Source organism: Elephantulus edwardii, unplaced genomic scaffold (assembly GCF_000299155.1).
Source record: "Elephantulus edwardii isolate Elephantulus edwardi_28Jun2011 unplaced genomic scaffold, EleEdw1.0 scaffold00168, whole genome shotgun sequence".
Classification (NCBI taxonomy): Eukaryota; Metazoa; Chordata; class Mammalia; order Macroscelidea; family Macroscelididae; genus Elephantulus; species Elephantulus edwardii.
In genome coordinates, this window is record NW_006399918.1 from 1,921,014 (window position 1) to 1,933,732 (window position 12,719).

Genomic DNA, 12,719 nt, shown 5'->3' on the forward strand with positions numbered 1-12,719 from the left:
TCTTATTGCTGATCCAAGATCACAGATGTTTTGTTCACTTTATTGATCTATCCTTTGTTTGACTGAAAAGCAATCCCTGGGAGTGTGTAGAGTTCCATGTTGGAAGGGGTCTAAGGGATACTGACTCAGGGATTCCATCTGTCTCTATCAGACCAAGACGTATGGCTGTTCATAGGAGTTTGACTTTGGTTTTCTTCTACTCTGTCTAGGATATGTCACTGCAATCCTGCTCAGAGCAGTGGGTGGTGTTTCTCTTGGTCTCAGGTAGTAGAAGCTGAGGTTCATAGAAATTTGGACTGTTTCCTTGAGTCTTTGATATTCTTCACTCTTCTTTGACTTGGATGGGAAAAGACCGAGAGGAGCATCATAGATGACAGCTCATAGGGGTGTACATGTGTGCAAATGTAGAAATCATATTTTTTGAGTTCAAGTTTACATAGCATATAGGTTTATTTTCTATCACTGACACATGCTTTGTTCTTTGACATTACAGTACCCACAGTGTAAGTACGTTATTCTTGTTTTCATTAATTTTCCTCTCCTTTTCTTTCTACCTTTTAAGCATTATACATGGACATAAGCTGCCCTTTGATGTCTTACGGTTGATTGTACCTACCTTGGTGGTATTGTTCACCTTTTAGGTCTATTGTTGGACTGAAAGGTAAGCCATAGCCACCCTTGTTTTGCTCTAACTTCAAAGAGTAATTAAAAGAATATTCCCCAGGGTTCAATCAGTTTTCAACAGACCAGTAAGCCTGGCCAAGAAATGTACAATTAAGAAATTATCAGATCACAGCCTGGAGCAGCTTCTGTCACCCACCTACCTCCCTTTCCTTGCACGTTGGGTGAAAGCAGGAGCGTCCTGGCCACCCAATGCAGCCTCTGCCACCTCCTCTGCCAGAGTCAGTCACTTGGGAGTTAGGGCTGAGCAGCTCTCTGAGGAGAATGTTTCAACCCATCCACAGCAACCACTGTGGCCTTCCCCGGAACACTGGGGTGGGGGTGGGGGTATAGACGCAGCTACATAGAGTTTATTCAACAAATTGGTGATAATATCCAGCAACTCTGTGAAATGGGAATAGAGGAATTTTTGGAAATTATAGCACTTGTGGGCATGTCTAGCAAGCCTCTTAACTTTAGATTACAAAATGCTTTGAGAGTTGAGTCTGGATTACAAACCTTGGTCTTTTTAATCAGCCACTGACAACCCTTCCTGTCCACAGCATACCCATTCATAAATTTCCTGAAGAATCATCAACATGGGTGGGGATATCCTGTAGTAGTTATGAGAGGAATAGGAATTCCTGGGAACCCCTTTTAAAAATTCCAAAATGTGCCACCACCACTTGTGTGCAGAGCTTGGGACAGATGAACTGAGATATGGTGGGGAACTAAGCACTGCAGACTGCTGGTGACTCCAGACTGTGTCAAGGCTACTGGGTCTCGGAAAGTGAGCACAGTGTCTCCCCAACAGACACTGGTTCCCTGCCTTCCATCCAGCGAGGACTGGGATGCTGCTACTGTGCTCTCTCTGGTGGAATGTGTGGAGCAAATGTCCTCCATACTTCCAAAAAGTGATTTGAATTAAGTGAGAGAGTTGCTGAAAACCAACACAGAGTTGATCAAAATTATTGGTAACGTCTTTGAGGTAAGCAATGATGATCCACACAAAGAGAAGGAAATTCTCAAATGTAATGCAACATACAACTGATTTGATTCAAAGAGAAAATATAGGAAACATTGCACACTTCATACTGTTTTTGTTGTGTACTGTCGAGTCGGAGCTGACACATAGCTGACCCTCTGGTGGGTTTTCAGAGGCAGATAATCACATTGGAGGAGAATGTCCATCCCTCTGAGCTCAATATTAATAAAGTGACTGACTGCTTAACTAACTCTGTGTGAAAGTTAACAGACTGTTGACTAGAAGAAGTAAAATTTTTGTACTGGCTAGATAGATTTCTCAAGAAATCTGTATTAATAGATTTATGTTAATAGCACTTACAAATAGAATTCCAGAATTATGAAGTAAAAATGTGGGGAAAGAGATTAATTATCCCCAAGATAATTAAAGTGCAGGGTGGTTTTCTGTATAGACACTTTTCTAGCAGGCTAAAGCTAAGAGTGAAGAATTTGCAGCTTTTAATTCACAGTAGTCTGAAAGGTGATGGCAAAGCAGATGGGGCTCATTTGCACCCATGTTGGCTGTGAGAAACTACAGCATGGGAGAGAAGATAGTATGTAGGGTTTTACAGGCAGAGCTCTAAGGAACACAGAACAGAGCTCTAAGTAACTTGACATCTGATGGGCAAGAAGAAAGATTTTTGAATGGACTGCCAAGAAAACAAATAGGTCTGTCTGGGAGAGGATGAAACCAAGTTTCTCCTTGGAGGCTGGGATTTTGAAGCTCTGTCTCACATATTTTAGGCACATGGCCAGGAGGGATCAGTCCCTGGAGAAAGATACCATGCTCGGAAGAGTGGAGAGACAGCACAGGAAAGGAAGACCACCGATGAGATGGGTTGGTCCAGTAACTGGGGCTATTTGAAGTTGGTGTGTTGGAATTAGTGAGACTGGCTCAGGCTGGGCAGGCTTCAGAACTGCAGTACATAGTGTTGCTATGGGTCTCAAGCAACTCGACAGTGCATAACAACAACAACAACTTTCTAATATACAGAATAGACAACCCGATCATTTCATAGTGGATGGAAATCTTACTAAGGCTTCAACCTCGGTGAAGCCATTCCTACTCATCAGAGAACCAGGAGATTTAAAAAGATTAAAAAGACATAAGATTATTAAGTCACACTCAGCTCAGTGGTACCTAGCAACAATTGTCACTCAGATTTTACCTTAGGGAAAAAAAGTCACCAAAACTGATCTTGCAGATTCAAGATAGCTGTGGAAATGACATCAGATTGAAGGATAAATTCTACATCATAGAAATAAAACTTAATAATCAATGTTGCCTCATTAATCTCAAACAGATTTTATAGCTAAAGCATATTGTTATGTGCCATCACATTGACTTTGACTCACAGTGACCCTATGTACAATAGCTCTGAGCTCTGCTCTATCTTGAGTCTCTGACACACCTACCGTCATTACCCTAGTCACTGAGTCAATTAATCTCATTCAGGGTCTTCCTCTCTCGTGCTGTCCCTCCACCCTTCCAAGCATGATGTCCCTCTACAAAGACTTGTCCCTCCTTGCAACATGCCCAAATTATGCCAGACGAAGCTTCAAAATTCTTACTTCCAAGAGATAGCCTAGGTTCACCCTCTCCTCTCCAGGATAGAACTCTTTGTTCTCTTAGCAACCTATGGTATATTCAATACTCTTTTCCAGCTCCACAACTCAAAGGCATCGATTCTTCCATCATCCTTAGTCATTGTTCAGTTCTCTGATGCATACCAAGTAATTGTGAAGACCATCACCCTCCTGGATCAGGTACACCTTAGTCTCTAGGCTTACATAATTTCTCTTTAGGACTCTGGTGAGGTCCCTGACAGCAGATTTTCCCCAATGCAATTAGTCTTTGGGTTTCCTGGCTGCTGTTACCAAGAATGTTGATTGTGGAGGCAAGCAAATGAAGGTACTAACAATCTCATTCTCTTTACTGTCTATCATGACTCTGCTAATCAGCCTGGTGGTGAGAATCTTTGTTTTCTTGATGTTAAGTGTCAATCCATATTGAAGACTGCAGTTCTTGACCTTCTGGAGCAAACGCCTCAGATCCTCCTCAGTTTTGGCAAGCAAGGTTGTGTCATCTACAATAATGCAGATTGCTGATGAGTGTTTCTCCAATCCTGATGCCACATTCCTCCTCATAAAGCCCAGCCTCCTGGGTAATCTGTTCTGCATATAGATTGAAAAAATATGGAGAAATTATGCATGTCTTATGTACACCTTTCCTGATTTTGAACCATGTAGTGTTTCCTTGCTCTATTCTGACGACTGCCTCGTGGTCCAAGTATAGGTTTTGCATAAGCACAATCAAGTATTATGGGATTCCCATTATTCTCAGAGTCAGCCAGTTTGTTGCACTCTATGCAGTAAAATGCCTTTGCACCATCAATGAAACACAGATAAACATTCCTTTGGTACTCTGTTATCAGTAAAGATCCATTTAACATTGGCTGTAATAGTCCTAATACTACAGTTCCTTCTAACCCCAGCCTGTACATCTGGCTGTTCTCTGTTGATGTGCTGTTCCAGTCATTTTCTGTTTTCAGCAGGATCTTGGTTGCATTTTTATTTATGATATTGTTCAATAATTTTCTACACTTTGCAGGGCTGCCATTTTTTAGAATGAGAATAAATGTGGATCTCTTCCAGTCAGTTGGCCAGGTGATTGTCTTCCAGATTTCTTGGCTTTGTGTTGTTTTTAGGTGCCATCGAGTACAACTCTTAGTGATACTATGAATGAAAGATCTGAGTCCTGTTCTAGTCTGTGCCATCCTAACACTTCCTGATACACAAAAGCCCTTTAAAGCAGTCATTGTGTCAGTCCACCGGGTTGAGGGTGTTCCTTTCTTTCGTCGACCTTCCATCCTTCCTAGAATCATGGCCCTCTTCAAGGAATAGCACCTTCTAGCAACATGTCCAAAGTATATGAGGTGAAGCCTCATCATTCTTGCCTCCAAAGAACACTCCAGCTGCACCCTCTCCCAGACATATCTGTTCTATCCATGAGATGTTCAGTGCTCTTCTCCAACACCACAGCTTAAAGGCATAAATTCTTTTTCTCTCATCCTTATTCTTTGTCCAGCTATCAGATGCATAGAAATGGATCCAAAAGACTATGGCCTGAATCAGACACACCTTAATCTCTAGATTAACATCATTGCTCTTCAGGACTCTGGAAAAGTCCCCACTAGCAGATTTATGCTTTTGATGATTCCTGGGTCATTCAATATATTTCCCATATTGATGTTGTTTACCACAGCTGGCCCTCCCATGAGTTTTCAGGGGCAGATAATCACATAGGAGGAGATTGCCCATTCTTCTCTTTCAGAGCAACTGGTGAATTCGAACCACATGCCTTCAGGATTGCAGCATAGATTCTCACCACTAGGCCACCAGGGCTCTCTTCAAAATTGCCACTAGATGCTTAAATCTGTTTTTTTACATTATCTCAGCTTGAGAAATGCAGAGTGAATTCTTCCCTTTTTTATTCTTCAATTCTAATTAAAGCTCTCTGCACATTCCACTATAATACTCTGCTTTATCTTCTTGAGCTGCCTTTTGAAATCTTCTGTCCATCTCTTTTACTTCAGTATGTTTTCCCTTTGTTTTGGTTTATCGATACTCTAGTGCAATTTTCAGAGTCTTTTATGACATCCATTTTATTTTTTTCCTTTCTTTCTTTGTTCTTTTGTTCTCTTCATGGATGATATCTATCCTACAACTCTTCTGGTCTTAGATCATTGGTGTTCAGTGCTTTACATCTATTCTTAAGATAATTTTGAAGTTCAGATGGAATAGATTCAAGAACATATGGATTTGTTTTCATTTTCTTGTGCCTCAATTTAAAATTGCACATGAATTAGTAGCCTGAACCGACCTAATTTTGACTGCTGATGTTGAGCTTTTCCAATGATTCTGTCAACAGATATAGATCTATATATACCTCCCAACAGTCAGTGCGAAAATTAAAGGCTTCTCACATACATAGTTTCTTAGAAGGCTGTATTTTCCTGTCTACCACCATCTAACACAGACTTCAGGCACCAGGTTGAAGTACACTTCCAGAGTTTCAATTGATAGTTATCAGGGCAGTGGCAGCCAACACATTACAGAATATTGTTCTAAACAGGTTTCTATCTGGAATTCTTTACATAAGGCATTGATTAAAATGGATTTTAAGGTTGGGATTTTTGTGTGTGTGTGTGGGGGGTGAGAAAAAGTCAGAGCTAGAGGGGAAATGGGAGGCTTGAGTAGGAGGCTCAGGTTTGCTGCATTTGGTAGAATTTCATTAGTATAGGCTGTGAGGGAAAGGGCAATTGTATGTTGACAGTTGGAGGAAGTTAAAAAAGACATACTTAGGGGAAGCCTTGTGGAGAGATCAAAGATTCTCCTTGCTGAGAGAGAGGAACACCTGCAAATGCTGTTTTTGAAACTGACATTGTTAGCGGTTCTCCTCCCAGGTGTCAGCAATGAAGAAGGTAAGCACTTGTGTGTCATCTCCCAGTCATGTGAAAATGGATCTAGGAAGTAATGTGGTGGGCTTTTGCAAGATGTTTTTGGCCACTAAGTATCTCAGAGTACTTAGAGTATTCTTGTCTCCAGATCCAGTTTGCCTTGGAGGCAGATGGCAGAGAATAGGGTTTTGCATCAAGAAAATGCCACATCTATGTCCTCCTTCTCCCTCTCCCTTTATCGTTTACTGCCCAAAGCCATGTAGGAGACTGTCTTGCTCCACCTCATCCAGATACTATCCTTTGACTATGAAAACCTTTTCTTAATCGAAGCTTAAGTTGGCTGGATGCATTGAAGGTTCATGATTATGAGAGTGAATTTAAAACTTTTCTAGTGATTTCCTTTTCTTTAGCCTAAACTCCTGAGGCATGCAAACTGACTCTGTGTTTGACTCCCTTAAACTATTATTTGTTTCTTCATAGCAACATGCCCAAAGTAGGTGAGACAAATTATCACCCTAGATTTTAAGAAGTATTCTGGATACACTTCATCCAAGGCATATTTGTTATTTCTTTTGGCAGTATATGGCATATTCAATACGTTCACCAAACCACAATTCAAAGACTTTTGCTTTTCAGTATTCGTTAGTCATTATCCTTCTTACACATGCAAATGAGTTCGGTTAAAAATGCTGTGGCTTACATAAACTGTTCCTTATCCCACAAAGTGATATCCCCACTGTTGAAGAGGTTCTGTGCAGCAGATTTTCCTGATACACCACCTTATTTGATTTCTTGGCTATTATTTCCATGATTGTTGTTTGTAGATTTGGGTAAAATGAAATCCAGGGCAACTTCAATATTTTCTTCATTTAAAGATGTAAAAACATCTTCTGATATTTTCTGATTTCAGTCAAGATTTATCTGTGCCAGCGATGACAAAAATAGAGCATGTTTCAGAATATCGTATAATGCCATTTGGATCTTTTCTTTCTTTCCTGACATTTTAATGATCATTTATTCTTTTTCTGTCTCATATCTTTGTGTCATCTCACAAGTTTCTTGGATTTGAGAATTAATGGTCAATGTGTCAAATCTATTCTTGCAATTATATTGGAGTTTAGGTCAGATGTGTTTATATTTTTTATTTGTATTTGCATTTTATTGATGTGTTAGTATTTTTTGCTCTTGTAGATATGTTTCCATTTTCTTTTCAGCTTTAACTTGTATTTGAATATGAGTCTTTGAAATTACTTGTTATCCATCAGAGACCTAGACAATGAATAGGAATGACAGAAGAAGAATCGATACCTTTGTGTTATGGGTTTGGAGAAGAACATTGAACATACCATGGAACACCAGAAGAACCCAAGCAATCTGTCCTGGAGAGGGTGAAACAAAGTTGCTCTTTGGAGGCAAGGATTTCATCTTATATACTTTGAGTATGTTTCAGAAGAGATCAGTTCTTAGAGAAGGACATAATGCTTAGATGGGTGGAAGGATAGCTCAGGAGAGGAAGACTCTGGATGACATAGATTGACACAATAACTGCGGTAATTTGGGTAGATGTGTTTGAAGCAGTGAGATTAACTCAGGATAGGGCAGGCTTCACAGCTATTGTTCATAGAGTTGTTATAAGTCATAACTGACTTGACAGCAATTGATGATTTGTCCCAAACTTGGGTTCTGGTTATGTTCTCACTGATGGTATTGAGAATCTCCAGCAACTTTTTTTACAGATGTAATTCATTGTAATTAATGCAAAACTTACTCATAGCTGACTCTCCACTGAGTTTCTGACAGTCAGTAGAAGAAGTGGCTCCTGTGGAGCCTCTGGCGAATTAGAATTGTTACAGAAGAGCAGCCTGTGGATTAGTTGCTCAAATTCCTATGAACTGTGCAATCAGGACTCCCACAGATGTAGTTGTATATTCCGCCCAGCAAGTATATGTACACTACTCATCTGCCAGATCGTCATGCTGTGGTGGCTTGCATGTTACTATGATACTGGAAGCTTTGCCACCAGCAATCCAAATCGCATAAGGGTCACCCATGGTAAGTAGGTTTCAGTAGAGTTTTTAGACTAAGACAGTTAAATAAAATTAACTATCCATTTCTGAATTAATTGAACAGAAAACTATTGGTAGCACCAGATATTTCATCTAATGTAGTACCAGAAGATGAGCCTCCTGGGTTGGGAGACATTAAAAATATGACTGCAGGAAAATGTCTTCCTCAAATAGAGTCTATCTTACTCATATGAATGTAGTAAAACTTTCACCCAATGAACCACCTATATTTACTGATCTGTCATACCTCAAAATGAGTAGAAACAGCTCCAAACATCCACGAATAATGAAATGTGAGATGCACAAAATACGAAATTAGGAAAATTCAAATTGGATTTGTAAAAGACAAAAAATCATCAGTGCACTAAAATATACTATTATTGGCTACATTGAACAAAAAAAATTATATGTCTATGCCAGGAATGACAAATTAAAGAGAAATAGTGTTGTATTTATTATCGTAAATAACATTTCAAAATTTACACTGAAGCACGAAACTGTAAGTGATTTGATAATATTTCTATGCATACCAGGAAGACCTGTTAAAATGACTATTACTCAAATTTATACACAAACCTCTAAAGCTTAAAAAGGAAAATATAAGTAATTGTAATTATATTTACTTGACTTCTGCAATCTGAAATTGATAAAAAATGTAATGAAGATGGAAGTGGGCACTAGAGTTCCAAAGTTAAAAACAAAGAAGGATTAGAAAAATGGCTTTGGTGGTAGAAATGAAGATGGACGTTTCATGATAGAATTCTGAATAATAATGACTTATTTATTGCAAATACTCTTAAAAGAGAGAGAGAGAGAGAGAGATCTACTGACCATACATGTAAGGTTATTTTTTGGTAGAGGGGGAAAGATAACTGCATTTTTAATATACAGGTCTCACAAATTCTGGGAATTTTGTCATGAGGAGGCCAGTCCTTGGAAAAAAGACATTATTCTTGGACACGTAGAGGGTCAGCAAAGAGTGGAAGATTCTCAGTGTGAATCATTGACAGTGACTATAACAATCTGGCTTAAGCACAATAGAGATTGAATAGAATTTGGTCCTGTTATAGTGAGGGTTGCTGAGAGTCTGAGTCAACTTGATGACAGCTAACAACAAGAAGAAGCTCTTAAGCTGCATGGGAGGGTCATTGATGGAACAGTTGTTAAATATGCAGCTGCTAACAGAAAGGTTTGTTGTTTGAACCCTACAGTCACTTTGCAGAAGAAGAATGTGGAAGTCTGTTTCTGTAAATATTACAGCTTTAGAAACTGTATGATGGGAGTTCTACTCTGTTCTTTATTGTTGCTAGGCATCAGGATAAACAATGGAAATGAGGTTTTGGGTTAAACTAACTGCTATAGTTCTCATCTGAAAAATTACTGTGTGTTATACTGTGGACCTGGCTTTCCAATAGCCCCACTCTCAGTCCTTTCCAACTATTACTGGTTTGTAATGTAATGGCTTCTACTCGACATTTTTTTAGGAAGTAGTCATGCTGGATGAGCATGGTCATTAAACAAGAAAATATCACTCCTCATGCTTTGGGTAAATTGGAATATGACAACTGAGGATTTAGTTGGACTTGCTTGCCAGATGAAGCACAGTCTGGGCAGCAAAGATATAGTAAACTACTGGGGTGAGTAAGAGTAAGGCTGAATAGCATGAGAAGATATTGCTTTAGAATATCTTCTAGAGCTTAGTGTTTAGGACTGAGGAAAATTTGAAAATACCCAAGTTAAGGGTAGGGTAAAGGAAGGATTCTTAAGAAGGAATAGATATGGATGATACAAGGAATTGAGGGTTGGAAAATTAGAACTTCACAGATGTAGGAGATTTAGAAAGTGATAATAAGTCCTTGCCTGAGGAAAGGTGGTATACAGTGACTAACATGGAAGGTCGTTGGCTCATTCAATTTATGGAACATCACTTCTCATAGCAGTTGACCCATTTGACAGTAATAGTTCCTTTGATTGGATTTGTATTATTGTTTAAGGAATGCTGGTAAGAAATCCATGCACACACACATATTTTTTTATTCTATTGTCATTTAAAAAATATTCTCTGCTTTCTTTAAGCACTCTACTTTTGTCATCTTCCCTCATTTGTTTAATTCACATTTTCAACTTACCTAGAATTTCTTTATCTCTGTATTGCTTCACAGTTGACTAGAAGAGATCCATATTTGTTTCCAATATGATCTGGAAAACCATTTTGTAAATAAACTGGTATAATAAAAAAATTTTAAAAATGACCTAACAGGATGCTGATTACTGAACAATATAATTAATATCTGTTCTGCATATAGATTGAAAAGGTATGGAGACAAGATAAATCCTTGACACACTCCTTTCCTGATTTTGAACCATGCCGTGTTTCCTTGCTCTGTTCTGATGAATGCTTCATGGTCCAAGGTTTCATCTGAGCATAATCAAGTGTTCTGGAATTCCCATTCTTCTCAAGGTTACCCACAAGTTGTTGTGACCCACACAGTCAATTGCTTTTGCATAGTCAACATTGATAGACATTCTTCTGGTACTCTCTTCTTTCAGCCAAGATCCATCTGACATTGGCAATGATGTCCCTAGTGCCATGTCCTCTTTTAAACCCAGCCTGTATTTCTAGTATTCTCTGATGATGTATTATTCCAGTAGTTTTTGGATAATCTTCTGCAAGATTTTGCTTGTGTGTGATAGTGATATTGTTCAATAATTTACATGTGCTGTTGGTTAGTCTTTTTTTTTTTTTGAATGGGAATAAATATGGATCTCTTCTAGTCAGCTGATTAGGTGGCTGTCCTCCGAATTTCTTGACATGACTTGGTGAGCATGTCCAGTGTAGTATCTTGTTTACTGAAATAAGTCAGTTGGTATGGCATTAATTCCTGGGGTCTTTCTTTTTTCTGCCAATTTCTTCAGAGCAGCTTGAACTTCCTTCTTCATTACCCTTGCCTCTTCGTCATGTACTGTTTCATAAAATTCTTCTGTGTCAGCCAATTCTTTGTGGTACAAAAAAGGGGTTCATCAGGGTTGCATTCTTTCTCCATACTATTTCAATGTGTATAATGAACAAATCATTCAAGAAGTTGGTCTATATGAAGGAGAATGTGGCATTAGGATTGGAGGAAGACTCATCAAAAACCTGTTTTTTTCAGAAGACATAATCTTACTATCTCAAAATGAAGAGGACTTGAAGTACTTACTGCAAAAGGTCAAAGACTTCAGTCTTAAATGTGGATTCTACCTCAATATCAAGAAAACGAAAATCTTCTGGACTACTGGACTAATGGACGGCAACATGATAAATGGAGAAAAGATTGAAACTGTCAATGCTATCATTTTACTTGGCTTCACAATCAACACCCACAGTAGCAAAAATTAAAGAAAAAATAAAATTCAAAGGACATATTTCATTAGGGCCATCTGCTGCCAAGTTTCTCTAAAGTTCTAAAGAGCAAGCATTCCAGTTTAAAGACTAAGGTGCATGGATCCAAACCATGGCATCTTCAATTGCTTCCTATGCATCTGATAGTTGTACAATGACTTAGGATAGAAGAAGAATTGATGCCTTTGAATTGTGGTGTTGGTGAAGAGCACTGAATACTCCAGGGATTGCCAAAAGAATAAACAAGTCTATCCTAGAGGAAGTGAAACCAGGGTGCTCCTTAAAGACAAGGATGGGAAACCTTTATCTCACATCCTTTGGGCATGTTTCCATAGGGGACAAGTCCTTGGAAAAAGGGAATCATACTGGGAAAGGTGGAGGAACAGGGAAAAAAAGAGGAGGATCCTCAGCAAGATGACTTGGCACAGTGGCTATAACAATGGGCTTGAGCATCTGAGAGATAGAGATATCTAACTGTATAGGATAGCAAAGGTCGTATCCGGAGACTCAAAAGGAAGATGGTTGTTCATAGGGTTGCTATGAATTGTAGTCATCTTGATGACACTTAAAAATAACAGCAAACATCTAACTATATCTATATGAATATACATGTGCACATATACATACAATGTTGTTGTGGTGTACTATTAAGGTAGAACTGACCCATGGCTGACCCTCCAGTAGGTTTTCAGAGGCATTTAATCACACAGAAGGAGACTGCCCATCCTTTTCCTGCTGAGCAGTGGTAAGAAATTGCACTGCAATCAAACATAATAAAAGAAAAAGGTGGTTGTTGTTGTTATTGTTATGTGCCATGGAGTCGCTTGTGACTCATAGCGACCCTATGTACAACAGCTCTAAACTCTGCTCTGTCCTGTGCCAATTGCACCATCTCCAATACACCCATCCCGATTACCCCAGTCACTGAATCAATCCACCCCAAAGGGGGCCTTCCCCTTCTGCACTGTCCCTCCACCCTACCAAGCATGATGTCCCTCTCCAAGGACCAGTCTCTCCTCGCAACATGTCCAAAGTATGTTAGACGGAGCCTCGGAATCCTTGCCTCCAAGGAGCCACCCGGTTTAACCCTTTCCAGGACAAATCTGTTTGTTTTCCTAGCAGTCCATG

The 12,719-nt window shown here is 39.2% G+C and overlaps 1 protein-coding gene and 1 pseudogene across 1 annotated transcript in view; both read left to right on the top strand.

The window, feature by feature from the left end:
- LOC102860700 overlaps positions 1-2,857 on the top strand; it is a 25,808-nt pseudogene extending 22,951 nt beyond the window's left edge.
- A 3,249-nt stretch (positions 2,858-6,106) lies between these two features.
- The window catches only part of LOC102859084 (T-cell surface glycoprotein CD1b-2-like), a 24,257-nt gene continuing 17,644 nt past the window's right edge, over positions 6,107-12,719 (top strand). The window contains exon 1 of the mRNA XM_006895430.1: positions 6,107-6,167. Coding sequence (XP_006895492.1) covers positions 6,107-6,167 — 61 coding nt within the window. The remainder of the gene's footprint in view (positions 6,168-12,719) is intronic.